This window comes from Geotrypetes seraphini, chromosome 13, assembly GCF_902459505.1.
Source record: "Geotrypetes seraphini chromosome 13, aGeoSer1.1, whole genome shotgun sequence".
In the NCBI taxonomy this organism is placed as follows: domain Eukaryota; kingdom Metazoa; phylum Chordata; class Amphibia; order Gymnophiona; family Dermophiidae; genus Geotrypetes; species Geotrypetes seraphini.
In genome coordinates this window covers 34010964-34032520 of record NC_047096.1, presented here as the reverse complement: position 1 = coordinate 34032520, position 21557 = coordinate 34010964, and the positions used below count along the sequence as shown (strand labels likewise).

Genomic DNA, 21557 nt, shown 5'->3' with positions numbered 1-21557 from the left:
AATCTTCCCCTCCCCCCCCTTAAAAGCAACTACACCATCCCAATGTAATAAATTGAAGTATTGGGACCCTGTACATATGTAGAGTGTCCTGAGTTCAATAGTAATTGTCTGTAGTAATTAAATTGTAAACTCTTCCAAGCAGGGACCGTCTCTTGTGTGTTTAACATACAGCGCTGCATGCGCCTAGTAGAGCTATAGAAATAAGCCATCTCGCCTTCAATCTGCACACCTTGTCTTCCACCAGTGTCGTTATGTTCACGTTACCCCTCTCCTCTGACCATTTCTGCATACAGTTCAAACTCCTCTTAGTGACCTGCAAGCGTATTCACTCTACAGCTCCTCAGTACCTCTCCTCTCTTCTCTCTCCCTGTACTCTGCCCCAGGAACTCCATTTGTCAGGTAAGTATCCCTTGTGAGACCTCACCTGGAGTACTGTGTTCAGTTTTGGAGGCCACATTATCTAAAGGACGTGAAGAGAATGGAGTCGATTCAGCGAATGGCCACTAGGATGATCTCAGGACTTAAAGATCTCCCATATGAAGAATGTCTGAGCAGGCTGCGCTTATATTCTCTCGAAGAGTGCAGAGAAAGGGGGGACATGATAGAAACATTCAAATACATCACGGGCCACATTGAGGTGGAAGAAGAAATCTTTTTTCTTACCGGTCCCATAGCGACAAGAGGACATCCGCTAAAGCTCAGAGGGGGAAGATTTCATGGGGACACCAGGAAATACTTCTTCATCGAAAGGGTAATTGATCAATGGAATGGTCTTCCACGTCAGGTAGTCGAGGCCAGCAACATGCTCGACTTCAAGGGACGATGGGACAGACAGGTGGGGTCGCTCCAGAGGAATGCTTAATAGACGAGAGGGAGGGAGGGTTCTTGGGTGGGCAGACTTGTCGGGCTGTCGGCCCTTTTCTGCCGTCACATTCTATATTTCTATGTTTCTTGTCTGCACCCTTCTCCTCTACTGCCAACTCCCAACTCTGTCCCTTCTGCTTTGCTGCACCATATGCCTGGAACAAACGGCTCGGCATGTCAGGCTCCATCTCTAGCAGTATTCAAATCCAGGCTGAAAGCCCACTTTTTTTTAAAGCTGGGATAAAGTCCTATCCCCAACTCACTTATAAAGCACTCAAATCTGTTTGTCACTCCTTCTATAGTTCCATATCCTAATATACCTCATCATTCCCTTTGTAATTCCCTACCTGAGCAGCATGTATAAATTATCCCTCTGTCATGTTTGTCTGTATTAATTAAATTATAAGCTCTTTCAAGCAGGGACTGTCTCTTGTGTGTTTAACATACGCCTGGTCTGTCTGGAGTCTGTTGTAGGGGAAAACACCCTCCAGGGTTTCCAGACTAAGCTGGACAAGTTCCTGCTAAACTGGGACGTACACAGGTGAGGCTGCACTCATTTTAGAGCACTGGTCTTTGACCCAGGGGCCACCGTGTGAGCGGACTGCTAGGCACAATGGACCACTAGTCTGACCCAGCAGCGGCAATTCTTATGTTCATATGTTCTGGTAGAGCTATAGAAATAAATAATAATAGTAGTAGTAGTAGTAGAAAACCATACATGACATCAGCTCTACAATTATTTTATTTCATGCATGGGCTTGCTGAAGCCATAATTACATTAATGATCTTACTATCTTATACCTATGCATACAGGGCTGGATTCTACAAAAGCCGCTGAAAGTTAGGTGATGGGAGCTGCCCTACCGCTGCCTAACTTAATTGGTTTGAGTTTAAGTGGTGAGACAATTGGTCACACTATTAAAACGCAATCCAACCTTCATTTAAAAAAAAAAAAAAAATAGCTGCCACAACGTGGCCTCCAGGACCAGCACCTAGGTCACTGGCAGCTAGTAGTGCATAGTGACACTGAAGCCTGGAAGTGGGCATGTTTAGGGGCGGTGCCAGACTTCAATGTCACTATGTGCCACTGGCCGTGATTCAGGAAGGCCCCTGGGCACTGGAAATGTAGGCCTGTAAAACACTGTCTTACATTTCCAGCACCTAGGGTCCTTAGAGCCGCAATTCTGTAAGTGGTGCCTGTCGGTGATTGGCACATGGCAGGTGCCCATTTTGTACCCCTGAAACCCACCCCCCAACCCTGTACCTTATTGATGAAAATCCGGCAGGAGGGATGCCCACTCCCTCCTGCTGGCAGGCCCGCCTCCTCAAAATTGCGGACCTTCCTCCTTCCTGGTGCATTCTGGAATGCACTGGGAGAGCCTAAGACTCTGATTGGCTCAGGTGCCTAAGGCCTCTCCCATAGGAGAGGACTTAGGCACCTGGGCCAATCAGGGTGCATTTCCTCTGCACATTTTCCCCTCAATGCAACTTCTTGTGGGTAGGATGCAGCAGAAGGCTCTGTCACACAGACAGCAGGTTTCAGAGCTGCCACAACCCACCAGTGTTTGAAGAGGGGGGAGGTAAATGGAGAGATGTCAGACCCAGGCGTGGGGGGAAAGAGAGAAGAGGAAGGGAGAATGCAATGGTAGCTACACCCATGGTTACACAAGTGATTACAGCTACTTCTAAATACCACCATTAAAGTGCTATGCTTTTCTCATAAATCTGACCATGCTATTCTTTCACTAGGAGGGCACCAGTGGCTCTTTGTGACTTAGATTTAAAATTTAAGATCTTAGCAACACAGTGCCTTGTTTATTTTGTAGATTGTCTCACTTCATATTCCTCAACACAATCTCTGAGATCCTTTACCGACGGTCGCTTATTACTTTCACTGCCTAATGGAATTCAGTCGCTAAATGTCTTTTAATTATCAGGTTTTTTAATGTTGGAACTCAATCCCATAACACATAAAAACTAACTCCCAATTTGGAACCAAAACTTGGCTGTTTCTGCAGGCATTTGGGTTGATGCAGTAGTTGCAGGTTTGCGGTAGTGGTCTGCTCTTTCTGTGTTTTCCCTTTTATAGAGGAGAGTGTGGTGCAGTGGTTAAAGCTACAGCCTCAGCACCCTGAGATTGTGGGTTCAAACCCACGCTGCACCTTGTGACCCTGGGCGAGTCACTTAATCCCCCCATTGCCCCAGGTACATTAGATAGATTGTGAGCCTGCTGGGACAGACAGGAAAAAATGCTTAAGTACCTGAATAAATTCATGTACACCGTTCTGAGCTCCCCTGAATAAATAAATTAAATATAGGTTTTCTTTGGACTCCTTTCAGGGTAGTCTGTTGTCATTTTGGTTGTTGTCCCTGCTACTTTGTTTTCCTGTCTGTTTTATTGCTTTGCTCTTCCCACATAAAGCAGTATTTACAGGACTCTTTGTGGACTTTTCAAAACCCGGCACTTTGTCCAGGTTTTGAAAAGCTTTCCTTCATGCAGGAGGATATCCACGCATGCGCGGATGTGCTGCCCGACGAGAACAGGTAGCAGGGATGGGGCTGGGACAGGCTTGGGGCAGGATTGGGGGCGTGATGGGGCAGAACTGGGGCATGACAGGGTGGGGATGGGTGGGACTGAGCGGGCCTGGGGGCGGGTCTAGGAGTCTGGATTTTCCAGAGGGAAAATCTTGTAACCCTATTCTCATGGGATGTGCCCTCTGTGGAATCAGCGACTAATAGTCACAAATCTTTAATCAGGCTTCTTTCATTTCCTGACTTTTGAGCATTTGGCACAGTCATAGTCTTTAGACTTGGATTTATGTATTATATCACGCTTTCTGGCACTGGCCTTGGCTGCTGGTCCCAGTGTGGTTAATAGTGCCTGGCTGCTAGAATGTCACTTTTGGGTACTTCAGAGGGCTTATTTTTCTCAGTTGAAGGCCTATAAGGCAGGTTGTACTTCATCTCTTCTTTGTACTAAGTGTGGAACAGCGAGCTGCCGCAAGAAGTCTTGACAGCCATTTTGAAAATCTTTGGACTTGTGGCAGCAGCGGCAGGAAAGAGTTGGGTTCTTTTCTGCCCCCAAAGGATCCACTAGTCCACTAGGGAGAGGGTGCCTTGGGTCCCCCATTGCCACAAAATTACTGTAGCAGCGGTCCCTGTTCCCATGGCATTACCATTGAACGGTCTACCGCTACAGCAGTAATACTGGACAAAATTTGCAACTCTTTCCCGTTACCATGGGAATTACTGCGGTAACCATTACTGTGTCACTGTCTAATATGAAGTACTTTCCTTTGAAAACTGGAGCAAAATGCAGAGGTGACAAAAATCCACAGATTTTGTAATGAAAGATTAGGTTCTTACCTTTGCTAATCTTTCTTGTAAATCCACACTTTATTCCGAGACCAGTGGGTTATTTCTGTCCACCCACCAGGATCTATAGGAAGCCTCAAAACTTCAGAGGCTTTTATCCCTTTCCCCTCATACCTCATCAGTCAGCATGCTCCTCTGCTCACTAGTCAGTCTTAAAGCAGTCAAGAACATCTGTAGACGATAAGAACAAGAGAGAGGAACAGGGGAATTCCCTGGCAATCAAATCAGTTCTGCTCATATAAACAAATGCAACAACAGCAACAATGAAAAACAAAATAACAGGTTATGAAACAATGGAAACCTGAATGACAAAAAAAGTACTATAGAGAGACACAGCCTGCACTGTCAGAAGGGGGCGCCTGAACTAGGGACCTCCCAAACTAAGTGCTAAACCCATTCTGATGGCACTCTTATAGCTGGTCAGAAAACAAAAATCCATCTTACCAGTACTTGTAAGGTAGACAATCAGCAAATCAGCAAGTATATAGCAAGTTCACGCAATAAAGTGTAGATTTACAAAAAAGAAGATTAGCAAAGGTAAGAACCTAATCTTTCATTCTTGTATGATCTCACTTTATTCCAGGACCACTTGGACATAACAGAACAATCCCAAAAATTGAAGGTGGGACTGTTGAGCCTGCTGCCAACACAGAGGCACCAAAATCAGCATCCTGCTTGGCCACCACATCGATCCTATGAAACTTGGTGAATGTATGCAACGAGAACCAGGTAGCGGCCCTGTAAATCTCATCCAGAGAAACAGCCAACTCTGCCCAAGAGGACAAAACACCTCTGGTTGAATGATCCCACACCCCGAAGGGGGGCTTCTTTCCAGTCACCATGCAAGTCACAGAAATGGTCATGTGAATCCACCTGGAAATGGTAGCCTTAGAATCTGGCCTACCTCTGCAGGCCAGAACCACCAAAACAAACAGGTGGTCAGAGAGGCGAAACTTATTGGTGACCTCCAGATACTGTAATAAATTTCTGTACATGTCCAAGGACCACAACACCCGGTCCTGCTCCCTCAAACCAGAGGTAACAAAAGCAGGAAGCTGGACTTCCTGATTCACATGGAAAGCAGAAACCACTTTCAGAAGAAAAGAAGGAATAGTACGCAGCATCACAGCGGAATCCGTAATACGCAGAAAGCCTGAAGCTCTGAAACCCTGCGGGCTAAGGTAATAGACACCAGGAAGACCGTCTTTATCATGAGATCCATCAGCAACACCTGTTCTAGAGGCTCATACGGAGGAAGAACCAGAGAGCGAAGAACCAGATTAAGGTTCCAGGTTGAACAGGGAAGGTATAGAAGAGGCCTTAGTCGCAGAGCGCACTGCAGAAAACAAACCACATCCAGATGAATTGCCAATGAGCCCCTCAAGGAAGAAGGACCCATACACAAAAGACCTGGCAAAAACATTTTGGTGTTATAGGCCATCATATCTTTCTGACCTCATTAACAACCTTTTTCTTTTTTTTTGGTTTGAAACATTTTTTATTTGGTTTGAAACGTTTTTTATTAAGAAGCAAACAGAACATCCATTTAAATTAGGACTACATATTGATTAATTGCAATTAAAATTTTTAATCACATAAAGTGTCGTCCCCCTCACATTTTTCTTACCTTTGCTGCTTGGTGATTTTAAAGACAGAACAAAATGATTAGAAAAATAAAATGACCAAGCAATAAAGCTAAGAAAAATGATTTATTTTCACTTTAGTAATTAAAACATGTTGGTTCTGAGAATTTACTTCTACTGTCTTTATATGCCACTGTACAAGTACTGAAAGAAATGTGAGAGGGGGAACGCTTTATGCGATTAAAAATTTTAAATGAAATTAATCGCGATTAATTGATGTGCAGCCATAATTTAAATACATTTCAAAACAATCTGTAGCTATCTTCACTGTGCACATTGACACTTTCACTCGAGTCTTTCAAGCATTCAGCACATAATAATCTGTGTGCAAACCTGGCATTAACCACACAGTAGCTTTGAGCATCGGCTCCTAATTTATTCTGCAGGTTTATACATGATCCTGTATAAACATTACAGGATCAATGAGAACGCTTTTCAGACTCATATGTTATTTTAATATGTTAAGTGACAGCAGTTACTCCTGAAGAATCAAAATGGTGAAAAACAGTGAATCTACAAAACTTAACAGCATCCTAAAAAGTAGTTTAAGAGTCTAAAGAAAACCTGACCAGAAAGCGCTAAAAGTGCTTTTTCAGTTGAAACAGTGGAAAACTAGAAAACACAATGTTCCTAGCACACTCAGCATCAAGCCTGGCGCTCAGCAAGACAGAGAACATTTTATTCATCTCTAAGTGACACCCAACCGTGAAAAAATAATACAAGAACATGGAGGTGCTAAGTAGTTCTGGCAGATCTAGGAAGATGGGCCTAACAAAGAAGCCTCCTCCAGAAAAGTCCCAAGTTTAAACCGGCGGCTTTGCAATTCACATGCACTGAAATCTAATTAGGAAGGAGTTGAGCTTCAGCTGATTTCTGGAGCAAGGTAGTCGATCGAGTGTCCCGGACAGCATAATGCCTCCGCCAGCTTCCTGTAACCTTCAAAAAAATGCTATCACTTTAGCAAGTACCTTTGAAGCAAGTTAATAATTTATTACTGCATGACTCTTTTGTTCCTCCTTGGGGAATTTCAGTCTGTTCTACGTCCACCCACTTGTCATGTTATTTTGTGCAACTAGCAATTATGTTAAGCTTCAATAAAATCTGGAGTCTTATTTTAGAAAAGATTTAATATTTTCTTCAAACCATGACAGCTGAAGAGCGACAAAGATAGTTTTCATGTGCTTTTTTTGGGGTAGCTTAGAACTACTCAGCATCAGCTATGGAGATCGCCTCCCACAATGGGTGTCTAAACATATCACCATCTGTATATTGAAATCTTTAATAAGAGGAAGCAATCAGCAATTACTTTGCCAATTGTTAGTCTAAATACATGTAAATCATGAACTGCTGCAAATCTTCTCATAGCAACCCCCTGTGCTTCGGTCCCACCTGAATTCTATCGAAGCTTCTGTACATTGCTTCCCCTCACATCTAGGTTCATCAATATTTACCGCCCATCCTCCTCCGTAACATTCAAATTCTTCACATCATAATAAAAGCCTTTGGTCTTCACATCCAGTCTCCAGTCAATGGGTCAAGTTTTCAGGATATTTCTAATGAACTTTCATGAAAGAGATTTGCATACCTACTGTCTTCACTGTATGCAAGTCTCAAATGTACAGTATATTCATTAGTGATGGAAAAAAAAATAAGAAGCAGATCATATGAAGAAAAAACTTGTATTTAATCAAAATGCTCCAAGGAATAGTGCCCAATGTGGCCATGTTTCACCTACAAGCCTGCATCAGGGGCATACAACCAGCTGGTGTAAAATCAGCTTCCACCAACATTGAAGAAATAGTCCTAGGTCAGTGCCAATTGTTGTCTTCTGTTCCATGTTGGATATAGTAGATCAGTGGTCTCAAACTCGCAGTTCACCAGGTACTATTTTGAGGCCCTCAGTATGTTTATCATAATCACAAAAGTAAAATAAAACAGTTTCTTGATCATATGTCTCTTTAGCGGTGGTGGCTTGGGGGAGGGCAGGGAGAAAGAAAAACAAAGAAAGAAAGGGGGCAGTCAGGGAGACACAAAGAAAGGGGGGGCAGGGAGACAGAAATAAAGAAGGGAAACAGAAAGAAAGGGGGGGACAGAAAGAAAGAAAGGGGACAGGAAGAGAGAAAGACAGACAGACAGAAAGAAAGGGGGCAGGGTGACAGAAAGACAGACAGAAAGAAAGGGGGCAGGGTGACCGAAAGAAAGGGGAGGGGGCAGGGAGCGAGGAAGAAAAATTTGGGAATGAGGTCTGGAGCAGAGGAAGCATACAGGAGGCTGAAAGAAGGGAAGAAATATTGGATGTACAGTCAGAAGAAGAAAGTGTAACCAGAGACTCATGAACTCACCAGACAATAAAGGTAGGAAAAATTATTTTATTTTCAATTTAGTGATCACAATGTGTCCGTTTTGAGAATTTATATCTGCTGTCTATATTTTGCATTATGGCCCCCTTTTACTAAACCGCAATAGCAGTTTTTAGCGCAGGGAGTCCATGAGCATTGAGAGCAGCGCAGGGCATTCAGTGCAGCTCCCTGCACTAAAAACTGCTATTTAGTAAAAACGGAGAGGGTATATTTGTCTATTTTTGTATAATTTTTACTGAGGTGACATTGCATAAAGTCATCTGCCTTGACCTCTTTGAAAAAAACCCTGAATATAAATGATAATTAACATTTTCTCTGCATACAGTGTGCTTTGTTTTTTTTAAAATTTTATTGTTGGTACATCATTTTGACTTGGTCGTTTTAAAAGAAGCTCGCAAGAGGCACATCCTGTAGGCAGTCAGCCGGCACCAGTGCCTAATTTTAATTATCCCCTATTTTTGATTTTGTATATCCCTTAGAATTTTGATAAGCGATTTAATCAAATTTTAAATAAACAAAAAAAACCCTAAAACTGAAAAAAAAACCCTAAATGCCTTTATAGACTTACATATGTAGTTAGAACTATCTGACCTGTCAAGTTGTGTTTAAATGAACACAGATCCAGAATCCATCAGGCAATGATCTGTCTCATTAGTAGTAGACTGGCGATTAAAACAGTAATTGATTTCAGAAAATCCCTGGCATGCTACTGATATTGTACAAAGGGGGGTATAGGAGTGGGTGATTATAAGCAGAGATTAATTTTTGAGTTTGATTCTGTAGAACCAAGGGGCTGAATATAGAACTGGAATGGACTGGATGACATTGGCCCAAATGGGTTGAAACCATGAGGTCAAATGACTCTAAAGTGAGTATGAATAGAATGTATGCTGCCTCCATTTTTAAATAATAAGAAATTTTGAAGGAGAAACATTGAGTGCCAAGAGAATGAGAAATGTTGAGAGCTGTCAGATATCAACTGGCTTTTTGAATTGGTGCAGGTGCCTTTGCCCTGATGAAGCAGAATGAAATGGGACCATCATCTCACAGGAGAGCCAGAATTTAACCAAATTGGACGATGTTATTCATATAAGTGATTTATGAGATGTTTTTCCTTTTGGAGACTAAACCCCACCTCCCCAAACAATAAAAAAAATACCATATAGTGCAAAAATAAGTTTATTGAAAAACAGAACTGGAAAAAAAAAAGGATCTAAGAGGAAACTTGAAACTTGAATAATGATAAAAATATCTGCTGAATTATATTGCCAGATTCACTTTCTGATTATCTGATTGTGTTATTTATTGGATTAACCTTTATAAAAGAGGCACATTTTTGGAAATTTTCTAGCTGTCCTATGCTTCACAATGCTTACAACCATTTGGTGGTGTTCAGACAGACCCAAGTGCTTAGTGCTGAATTTATTGCTACTAGAAATGACTTAGAAAAAAAACAACATGTAGACAAATGCTAATTTCATGCAACTTTACGTCCCACAGACTAAGTGGTTGGATGTATATATATATATATAGTATTATGCAAGCCAGTCAAAATAAGGCTCCCTTGAATTCCTCCATGTCCACAAACTCTGCTACACATTTGGAATAATTGTAGCACTTTGATTTCATGGCAAAATCTCTAACATTATCTTATGTCCATGTCATTAAATGCAGGAACAGGTGAAAGCATAATGCTATATTGTGACTCCTTAAGTGAGTGTAGGTTCTTCAGCAGTGTGAACATTGCAAATAATTCCACATGATTATCTTGATTAGCAAGAAGCACTTGCTGCAAACACACTTTGACAGCAAAGGTCCACTCTAATTGATCCGGTGACAGAGAAAGTGCGTCCCTGGCAGCTCAAGCTGTCTAGGTGCGTGACTGAGCCTCGTTACCACGGCAACCTGGTCCCCTCCTGCTGTGAGTCCTTTCTGCTCAGACTACAAGGTGCCGATACGAAACAGAATAAAGAATTCCAGCATGGAAGGAGCTCATGGAGAAGTCTTTCAATTTATTAAAACAAGAAAGCCAAAACAAAGCAAAATAGTAAGGAAGGGGGGGGGATGCAAGGAGAGACAACCAAGAGATGGAAAACACTCAGGGTTGTTGTTCGTTGGGAGGTTTCCACCTTGCTCTCACCTAAAAAAATAGTAAAACTGTCATTTCCCACTCCTGCATGAGTTTTAAAAGCACTCGCTTGGTTCAAAGGCGACTCACAAGAGTTTAGACATCATCGTACTAGTGGAACAGCCTTTCATTTTCTGGATTGGAGCGTGTTGGGAGCAGATCAACACAGTCTGCTGCCAGAGGCAAGGGATGAGAGATGGTATCTCCTCTCAGGCACCCAAAAAGGGAGGGCCCCCTCAGAATTCCACTGAGAGAGGTCCCCAAGAAAAACAGAAACAGAACTTAACATTCCCAAACTAAAAAAGTGAACTTTGCAAATGCTAGTTACTATATACTCGGCAAAAAATTGTTACAGTTAAATTATGTAGCCTGGAACTCTAATATCAAATACACTGACTCTGTGTATTGGACCGTCATGGTGTTAAGTGCAAGCACAACACCATACACAAATATCATTCACAAATCGTCAACTTTTCTTTTAAATAAACAGTGAAATAAATAGAGAATGGGAGTTTGGAGAATCTGAGGCTTTTCCTACCCTCTGGTTTACTCTATTGATGGCTAACACTATTTATTTAAAAGAAAAGTTAACGATTTGTGAATGAAGTAGGTGAGCTCCGTTTGGCGTTCTATGGTATTGTGGTTGTCTTTACCTATTACCTGTATAGTGGTTAAGTGCAAACATTCACAGACATCCCCCTTATCCAATGGGGCACAGGACATTTCCTTATAGATCTCACTATACAAAAACAAAATGTCTAATTACGTAACATTACATTATGGGTCTTATAAATTGCATATACCCAAAAGATTTAATGCAGGTAACATCAAGAATAGCCAGAGCGTACCCTACGTAATTTGTCCATCCCAATGCTAAGCAAACACTATTCTGTAAGCAAAATATACATCTTGAATTTAAAAAAAAGTTTTTTTAAACATTTCCTAAACAAAAAAATTAATTTTGGACAGTCCAATTGAAGAGGGGAAAGAATTCTAAACTGAAGCAACTTAGTATGATAAAGATGATTTGATCTTATGCACAATGGGAAAACGTCTTTAAAGCTGTTCTTAAGTTGGATTTGTATGTAACTCAGAACTTGTAGATTTTAAGATTCTTGCTGCTTACCTCTGCTCCCAGCTGAAAAAAGGGCCAACTGTCCCTCTAAGGTACAGCATGCACAACCACGCACTGTTCTTAATGTGGCCATGCATCATTCCTGAATCAAGTTTCAAGTTTATTGGTTTTTTAATATACCGACCATCAAACAAATATCTGGACGGTTTACAATATATATAAAACAAGATAAAAGTAAGATAAAATATTAGGTATTAAAAATAAATATGTGTACATATATAACATAGACAGGACAAACTTGAAAGTGAGGGTAAAGGGGAGGGAAGGGGAAAGTTACATAGTGAAGAAGAACTGGTGACAGTGGGGAAGGGGAAAGAACATATAGGATGGGTCGCTTTATGAAAGCGGTTGGTTGAGATTAGAATGAGAGGGAAAAAAGGGGAAAGATAGAAAAAAAAAAAAAAAAAAAGAGGAAAAAAGAACATTAAGGTATGTCTGAACTTAGCCAAAGGCGTCACGAAATAAAAAAGTCTTTAAGTTTATCTTAAATTTGTCTAGATGAAGGTCGTCACGGATTTGCTGAGGTAAAGAGTTCCACAGTGTTGGCGCAGTTACTGCGAAATTTGTTTTCCGAGTATAGTAAAAGTCTTTTATAGAGGGAATGAAGAGAAGTTTTTGGTCTGTTGACCTTAGAGTACGAGGGGAGCATTGGGGAATAAGAAGTTTATCAAGAAATAAAGGTTGGTGAGAATGTTTTATTTTGAAGGTGAGTAGAATGATTTTATAGGTGATGCGGTGGTTAATGGGGAGCCAATGAGCCTCTTTGAGAAGAGGAGTGACATGATCGAATTTGCCTTTTTTGTAGATGAGTTTTATTGCTGTGTTTTGTATTAGTTGTAAGCGTCTGATTTCTTTTTGGGGGAGACCGTTGAGGAGAGAGTTACAGTAATCTAAGTGGGAGATGACTAAAGAATGGATTAGGATATTGATTGATTCGGTCTCTAAGATTGAAAGTAGTGACCGAATTATACGAAGTTTGAAAAAACAGATTTTTGCAGTTGAGCTGATATGATCATGGTAAGTGAGGTCTTTGTCAATGATGACGCCTAGGAGTTTTAACTTTGATTCTAATTATATTGGAATGGAATTAATGGATAGTTGTCCTGGTAAGGGAACACAGTTTTTAGTTGGGATTAAGATGGCGCAAGATTTATCAATATTAAGGGAGAGTTTATTTAAAATGAGCCAATTGTATATAGTATCTAATTTATCATTTATGTCTTTTATGTCTGAGCTATTTGTGGTGTTAACTGGGTGAAGGAGTTGAATGTCATCTGCGTAGGCATAAATTGTGAATCCGATAGATTGTGCTAAAGTAAGTAGAGGAGAAAGGAAAATATTAAATAAAAGTGGGGAGAGAATCGAATCTTGTGGGACACCGTATGTTAGAGAAATAGGTTGGGAAGTTTCGTTGTTTACTCGGACTTTGAAACTACGTTCATTGAAATAGGATATAAACCAGGAGAGAGCTGAGCCTGTGATACCACAGTCTTTAAGTCTGTTAATAAGAAGAGAGTGGTCGATAGTATCAAAGGCTGCTGACAGGTCCAAAGAAATAAGGAAAAGGGTACTAGACTGTCAGAGAGAGACTTGGATATCATTTCCCAGATGTAAGGGCCGAAGAAAGAGAAGAATTTTTTAAGGAGCGAAGGGGGAATGCTTTCCAAAGGGTTGTTAGAGCAGTTTAATGTTTGAAGAATAAGAAGAAGATTAGCTTGCGAAGGCATTTTGAATTTGGAGAAAGTGCTGAATGATATTTGCATGGAATCGTTGGAATCGTGGGCTTGGGAAGAAGTAGTAGGAGATGAAGGTCCCAGATGTGATCTGATGTCTTTAATTTTCTTGTCGAAGAAAAGTGATAGTTCGTCTGCAGATGGCTGAGTAGTAGGGGGTGGGTTTTTTTTCTTCGAATATTTTGAAAGGGACTCCTACACGTCTCCTGCTGCAGGAGACGTGTAGGAGTCTAAGCCACTAGAAATACTACTGTTCAGTGAAATCAAATGAAGCTGCAACCGCGTTCTTAAGTATGAGTTGTACTTAAGTCGGGTGTCTGTAACTCGGGGACTGCCTGTAGTATATAATGCTTAAGAAGTGAAAGAATTTAGATAAGCAGGGTGATTTAAAAAGTAGGGTACAAAGCTTGAACTGAACTCGTTTCAAAAGGCAACCAATGTCATTTAAATATAGAAAGGGGTAATAGGTTCATATTTAAACCCTGAAAAGATCAGCCAAGCAGCCACATTTTGAATCAACTGAAGCCTATTCTTTAGACCCTTAATCAGTATACATCACACAAAAATAGTCAAGCTGCATTAACAAATGAGTCTGAACAAGAAATCTAAACACCAATTAATCATCATATTTTCTCACAATTCTGAGCTTTTCCAGTACAGCAAAGTAATTTTGTACTATTCTGTTGACTTGTGGCCTCAACTGGAGTTGACTGTCAACCTTGAGCCAGGGAGAACTATCAAGTTTATGTCTGCCAACTCTAATCTCTAATAGGTTGTTATGTAAAATACCTGAGGTGCCAAACCTCAAAAACTTGTTTTTTTTTTCTTTCATATGAGAAACTCACGATTCTATTAATTCCAAACAACTTTGAAGACCAATTGGCCCACCACTACTGCTTGAAAGCAATAGTAAAAACATAGTGATGCCATATGCATAAATTAATGCTTTCACACCCCTTTTCTCCAGTCACAGCTAAAGAATGTATTAGAACATTGAAAACTTAGGTGAAATTAATGAGCCTTGGGAGACCACCACAGTAATACCTTCCAAGATTCTGATAGAGCTTCCTGCATCTTCACAATATATGATCTGTTGGACAGAAAACCCTGAAACCAGATAAGAACCTTTCAACTCTTTAATGGCAACATAAACCCTCTCTAGTATCTGGCATACTATGAAGTAATATAAAACCCTATAAAAGTCACTTAGGATAGAACAAATCTACCATTCTATAGAAAAAGACAGCAACATAAGCATAGACAAGATATATTCCATGTAGTAAAAAAGGAGGAAAGCAGACCAAACGACAACCAGCACAGTTAAAAAGTGAGATGAAGGAAGCTATTAGAACTAAAAGAAAATCCTTCAAAAAAAAATAGAAGGATCCAACTGAAAATAATCCAAAACAGCATAAGGAATGGAAGTCACATGCAAAGTGCTGATAAGGAAGGCAAAGAAAGACTTTGAAAAGAAGATTTAATTGAAGGCAAAAAAATATATAGTAAAATCTATTTTGTATACTAATGGGGCAATTTGACAAAATGAAGAGTAGCAAATCACCAGGACCAGATGGCATACATCCCAGAATACTCATAGAATTGAAAATGAAGTTGAAATATGGTGTGTAATATGTACTTTATCTTTAAAATCCAGCATGGTACCAGAAGATGGTAGAGACTATTATAAAATGGTAGAGACTATAATAAAACAAAATTACGAAGCATATACATAGGCATGGATTAATGAGAAAAAGCCAAAATGGATTTAGTCAAGGAAAATCTTACCCCACCAATCTACTACACTTCTTTGAAGGAGTGAATAAACATAAAAACATGATGACAGATAAAGGCCAAATGGCCCATCTAGTCTGCCCATCCGCAATAACCATTATCTCTTTTTCTCTCCGAGAAATCCCACTGCCCATCCCAAGCCCACGTGCCTATCCAAGGCCCTCTTGAATTCAGTCTGTCGATACTGCATATCTGAATTTTCAAAAGGCATTTAACAAAGTACCTCATTAATTTCCATACCTGAAATTCTGTGTGAGATTTATGTTACTTCATCTCAAAAAAACAAAATATATAGTGGAATTACTGTAGAAAAAAGTATAGAGAAGGATGACAAAAATGATAAAAGGGATGGGACAATTTCCCTATGAGGAAAGGCTAAAGCAGCTAGGATTCCTCAGCTTGGAGAAGAGATAGCTGAGGGGAGATATGATAAGATGAGTAGCATGGTATGAATCACATGTTTAGTCTTTCCAAAAATACTAGGACTAGCGGACACATAATGAAGCTACTAAATAAAAATTTAAAACAAACCAGAGAAAATATTTCTTCACTCAACTTGTAATTAAATTCTGGAATTCATTACCAGAGAATGTGGTAAAAGCAGCTAACTTAGCAGGGTTTAAAAAAGGTTTGGACAATTTCCTAAAATTAAAGTCCATAAGCCATTATTAAGATAGACTTGGGAAAATTCACTGCTAATTTCTAGGATAAGCAGCATAAAATCTGCTTTACTCTTTTGGGATCTTGCCACTATTGGGATTGGCCACTATTGAAAACAGGATATTGGGCTTGATGGACGTTCATTCTATTCCAATATGGCAATGCTTATGATCCCTAAATAGATATTCAATCCTATAAGAACACCCAGCTTCAGTCACACTTGCTGAACAAAAACAGACCCTCACCAAGTTCAGAATAAATTACCAAAACCTAAAGATACAAATATGTAGACAAAAATTACATTAAAATGTCCAAGAAGCTAGACTATGAATGTAATGCCACAAATGTAATGCCACCAAAGAAAGAGAGTGAGGAAGCAGTTCTTCCTGAACTACATATGCAAAATATAAAGATAGTAAATGTAAGTTACCAAAACTGACATACTTCAATCACTTTTTTCTTCTTTTTTCTGTTTGATGGTTTTATTGTCTGATCATGTTGGCCCTGGTCACTGGTTTTACTTTCCTTGACTATTTCTTTTCTCGCCTCCTGTCTTTTTCACCTCTTTTCCCTATGTCCATCTCTGCCATTCACTTTTTTTTTTTTTAGCTTTCTTCCATATATTTTTCTGTGTATCTATCTACCTAGTTTCCACCTCTCCTTCTCACTATCCCAGTCTTCTTTATATTGCCTCCATGTATAGCTTTCCATTTCTTTCTCATCACTCTAAATGGTGAGACCTTAGCTAGGACTAAAGCAGAACGAGATTTAGGAGTGATCATTAGTGAAGACATGAAAACTGCCAATCAAGTGGAGAAAGCTTCATCCAAGGCTAGACAAATGATGGGTTGTATCCGTAGAAGTTTTGTCAGCTGGAAGCCCGAAGTCATAATGCCTTTGTACAGATCCATGGTGAGACCTCATCTGGAATATTGTGTACAATTCTGGAGGCCACATTACCGTAAAGATGTGCTGAGAATTGAGTCGGTTCAATGAATAGCCACCAAGATGGTCTCGGGGCTCAAGAATCTCCCATATGAGGAAAGGCTGAACAAATTGCAGCTATATTCACTCGAGGAATGTAGAGAGAGGGGGGACATGATTGAGACGTTTAAATATATCACAGGCCGTATCGAAGTGGAAGACGATATCTTCTCTCTTAAAGGACCCTCAACCACAAGAGGGCATCCGCTGAAAATCAAAGGCGGGCAATTTCATGGCGACACCAGGAAGTATTTCTTCACCGAAAGGGTGGTCAATCATTGGAATGAACTTCCACTACAGGTGATCAAGGTCAGCAGCGTGCCAGATTTTAAGAAAAAATGGGATACGCATGTGGGATCTCTAGCGGGACGAAGTTAAGAGGGTGGGTCAATAGGGTGGGCAAACTTGATGGGCTGTGGCCCTTTTCTGCCGTCATTTTCTATATTTCTTTGTTTCACCCATATCCAGCATCTCCACTCTCGCTTCCTTTTCCCCATCAAAGTCCAGCATCACCTCCCTAATCACTTCCCCTATCCATGTTCAACATCTCCTCCCTTCTCTAATCCATATCCAGCATTTCCCCTTTTTCTTCCCTTTCCTAACCCATGGCCAATAGGGTCCATTCTCTCTTCTCTTTCCCCCAATCCTTATCCAACAGCTTCCCTTCCTCCCAGTAATTCTCCTTCTTTATCTTTCCACATGTCCAGAAATTCCTTTCTTTTCCCTTTTCACCCCCCCTGCCCCCTAGAATGCTCACTGTTTCTCCTCTCTAACATCTCTCTCTGTTTTCCACCATCTAGTATCTGCAGCTCATTTACTCTCTTGGTCCAGTATCTCCCCTCACTTCCTTTTCTTGTATTGCCATGCTGCACTCCCACGTCTGTGGCATAGATAAAAGAATAAAACAGCATGGGGCCTTTTATATGCATGCTCAGTATCTGCTCGTCGTGCCCCCTCTAACACACACATTTTGTGTTGGAGGGGATGGGACCAGGAGACACTGTGTGGGTGGACAGGCTCCAAAGCCCCATGCCTTTCTTTTCTTTTATTTCTTCTGGATCTCAGTCACAATCAAGGATTCCTTTCCACCCCCACCCCCCCTTTGCAATTGTATTATACTCACTGGCCTGGGCAGAGGATGAAGATAGCTTTCTTTCACTGGAAAATACACCAAGACAGCTATAACAGAGGTGCTTTTGTAATACTGCTGCCTCAGGTGGCCCTCTTCAATCTACATAATGAAGGAGCCACCTCTAGAGCTTGCTTCCAAGGAGGTACTAACTATTATTAAGCCAATAACTAAACATACCTACATTTAAATAGGATTAATGCTAATCTTTGGTAGTGGGTTGTTTCTGGTACTAGTGCTGCCTGAACACTCTGCGCAGCTTAATGGCAGCGCCAGTCCAGTGCTAATCGGCTCTAGTGCCAGTGTTAAGTTCTGAGCATCAGCCTGTAAAAGCTCATGAAGGATGCATCAGGAAGGGGGGCCTAAGGCCTCCTCCTATGGGAGGGAACTTAGGTATCTGAACCAATCAGAATCTTAGGCCCTTCCCAGTGCATCCCAGGATGCACCAGGAAGGGGAAGGCCTGTCATTTTGAAGAGGTAGGCCTGCTGGCAGGAGCAAGTGGTCATCCCTCTTGCCAGATTTCTACAAGGTATGAGGGGGGGGCTTTGGGGTTGTGTGCTTGAGCTGGAGTGGGGGTTCTGATCTAACTTCCCCCAACCCAACGACCACCAGGGCCTTCTTCTGGGAACTTGTGATGGTGGGAGGGGCTTGGTGTCAGGGGAGTGTCCGTTTTGGGCAATCGGGGGTGTGCGTGGGGAGTGGGCATCCCTCCTGTTGATTTTTTTTAAGTTGTTGGGGAAGGGGACCATCATCAGAAGAGGGGGTTTCGGGTCACCAAGGCAGGAGGAAGTGGGCATCCCTCCTGAGGATTTTTTTTTTGTAAGTTCAGGTGGAGGAAAGCAGGACCTCTTCTTCTTCTTTTTTTTTTTTTTTTTTTTTAATGGGCACAGGATGTTGTGTGTGTGTAACACAGGCACAAAATCTGTGCCCATTAACCCCCCCCCCCCCCCCAACAAAACTACTCTTCCTTCCTGTCCTGAACAACTGAGCAGAAGGAGGCTGCTTCAGAACTTCCCCTGCACAGCTGTTCGGGGTATGCCCTGCCGGCTCTGCACATCTGAGAAAGTCGCTTTTCCAATGACTAATGGGGTGGGATTATGGCCAACCTCTACAAAACTAATTTGCATGCAAAGTCGATTGAACATCAATCACCGTTTTAAAATAGGACAATCTGTCGGCCCCACAGCGACCCACCAAATTTTAGCGATGATTTTAGTGCATTCGGGCCTAAGTTAGTTAATATCATCTCTCCCTGATGCCAGGTAATGGGTGGTACACTGACAGACTCCCATGTCTAACTTATGCTGGGTAATATGAATAACACAAGAGGAATTTGTCTGAAATTTTTTTAATGGGGTTATAGTGTTACAAATCATGCAATTTCCATCTCACTCTCCTTTACTTGGCAGGTCCAGATGAACTTGAGACGCTTTACAGCAGTTGGCGAATCTCGGCGTACTAGTCTTTTTGGTTTATGATAGTTTACTCTACATTATTTGTGGCATATTTTTTTATCCTTTTTTACCATGGACCCTTGACGAAGGTTTGTCCGAAACACGGACCGTGTCGGGTCCCTTGTTTGGTAAAAGGGTTTTTATTATACTTTTTGATTTGTCACAATAAATTTTGCCTGCATCTTGTACATATCTGCAGTTGTTTTGTTTGTTTTCAGGTCCAGATGAACTGCAAGAGTTTGTAAATGTGCTACAAATTCCAAGTTCTTGGCATAGCACAACATGGTGCTGTAGCTTAAAACTCATTCTGATCACAGTAGTCCTCAGCTGTGGTGTCTGTGGTATTGCAAGGTACTGTCCACTGGCATGTCTTTCATCTCATTCAGCTGTGTCAAACTTGCTCCAAACAAAGGCCTTGTGAGGTAAAACTGGAAATTAATAAAGATAAACTCAAGGACTCGGCTAAATACTGCTTCTTAAATCTGAGAAGGTTCTAAACCTGGTCCCAACTGCTACAGCCAATCATATCTTTTACTTAAAAAAAAAAACACAAGCTAGTTTTCATATGTTGGTACCCCTGAAAACCACAAATTAGAAGAAGGCGAGTTCATATCTTCTCCATTCTGTAAGCCTTGTGGGAACTTGGAAGCAGCTTCAGTTCGCCTGGGTAAGAGTTGCATTAACTATGCTGTCTCTTCTCTTGCTCCTTTTGAAAGTCTTCATGCAGCAAGAGAAGTGGAAGAGGTGCTTGCATGTATATTTCTGACATCCTTTTATAGGGTTTATTAGTGGAGCAGTGAGTTGTACAGTCTGCAGATTTTACACTAACTGCCTCTTTTACAAAGCCGCGCTAGTGGCTGCCGTGCGGCAACAGCCCCGAAGCCCTTTAGATTCAAACAGTTTTTATTGATACAAATATCATCAAATACAATAATACAGCATCAAAAAAAAGATTCGGTGATGTCATCAGAGAAGATGGTAGCCTAATGAGAAGGCTCCGTCTTCAACCACCTTGTGAGCTAATTGAATGCAATTGACAGCTTCTTTAGATAGCCCTTTAAATCTCTATGGGCTTCGGGGCCGTTAGTGCAGCGCAGCCGCTAGAGCGACTTTGTAAAAGAGGCCATAAATTACAAGAAAAATTAAGGCTCATATTCTACAAACGGTACCTTAAGTTAGGCGCCTAACTTAAATTGAAAACACTGTTTAAAAACAAACAAAAAAAAGCACTTGAAAAAAAAAATGTAGGTGCAGTTAAAGCCAGAAGTGGCATTAGGTGTCGTAAAGCACCTCCATAGGTGCGATCCACGTAAAAGGTAGGCCCCAGAAATGAAGTCCCTGACCTACAATTCTGGCGCTTACCTTTTACAAAGTCGCAATTCTATTAACAACGCCATTGTATGATCGACACGTGATCGGCAGCCATTTTTAAGGTGACAACTGACAACAGCGCCATTTATATAATCCGGGCCTAAGTACATAGTTTATACATGCAACATGGGCCAGCCTAACCATCAGACAAACTAAGTAATGGCCTAGAGCAACACTAAGAGTATAAACAATCAAAGCAACATAGATCCTGACAAGCTCAGAAAACCATTGACCTGCACTTTTAACTGTTTAATATTTTAAATTACATCCAATATGAGAGAGATGATATCGATGTAACCTTGATTGCAAAGTTTAATAATTAAAATCCTGCACACTGGGACTAGAAGTCTGAAAGGTAACTGAAGGCATAAGGCTGATAGTTCATCTAGGATGCTGAATGCACTTGCATTGGCCCTGGTTGCAACAAGCTTCAAAAGGATCTGTGGATTTCCACATCCACTTTTTGTACAGGTTTTCATTCTCCAATGAAAATAACCTGTACAGATTTGAAAATGCAACCCATATGTGTTATTTTTCAATCTCACCTAAAACATGCCTTCTTTAATACAAGGCTTGACAAATCCCAGGCGCCAGGTCACACTGGCACCTAGACATTGCACCCTGATGTCCGAGATTTCATGTCCCCAAGTTTTGTGTTGCTTTCTTTTTTTTACTTATTTTTATGCTGCTGCAGAAAACATTTCCTTGTTACCTGTAGCGATTCAACTGCATGCTGCAGGAATCTTGGGTACTCTTGCAGTTTCAAGTCTCACAGGATTTGAAACTGCTAGAATACCCAAACTTCAGCAAAGTAGCAAGCTGAAAGATGGTAAGATGAGAAGAAGATTGCATAAAGAGAGGTGGTGTTATATGGAAATGCACGAAGACAACCGAAGCCTGGAACAAACATAAAGATGATCAGAAGAAAT

At 41.0% G+C, this 21557-nt stretch overlaps 1 protein-coding gene across 2 annotated transcripts in view; it reads right to left on the bottom strand.

Moving 5' to 3' along the window:
* The window catches only part of ALG9 (ALG9 alpha-1,2-mannosyltransferase), a 166969-nt gene that overhangs the window by 21609 nt on the left and 123803 nt on the right, over positions 1–21557 (bottom strand). Inside the window, exon 15 of one of the 2 annotated variants that reach the window (XM_033919142.1) lies at positions 4386–4410. The exons of the other annotated variant lie outside the window; for it this stretch is intronic. Within the exon in view, the coding sequence (XP_033775033.1) occupies positions 4401–4410 (10 nt within the window). The 3' untranslated portion in view covers positions 4386–4400. Of the gene's footprint in view, positions 1–4385; positions 4411–21557 lie in introns of those variants that run through there. 2 annotated transcript variants of the gene reach the window in all.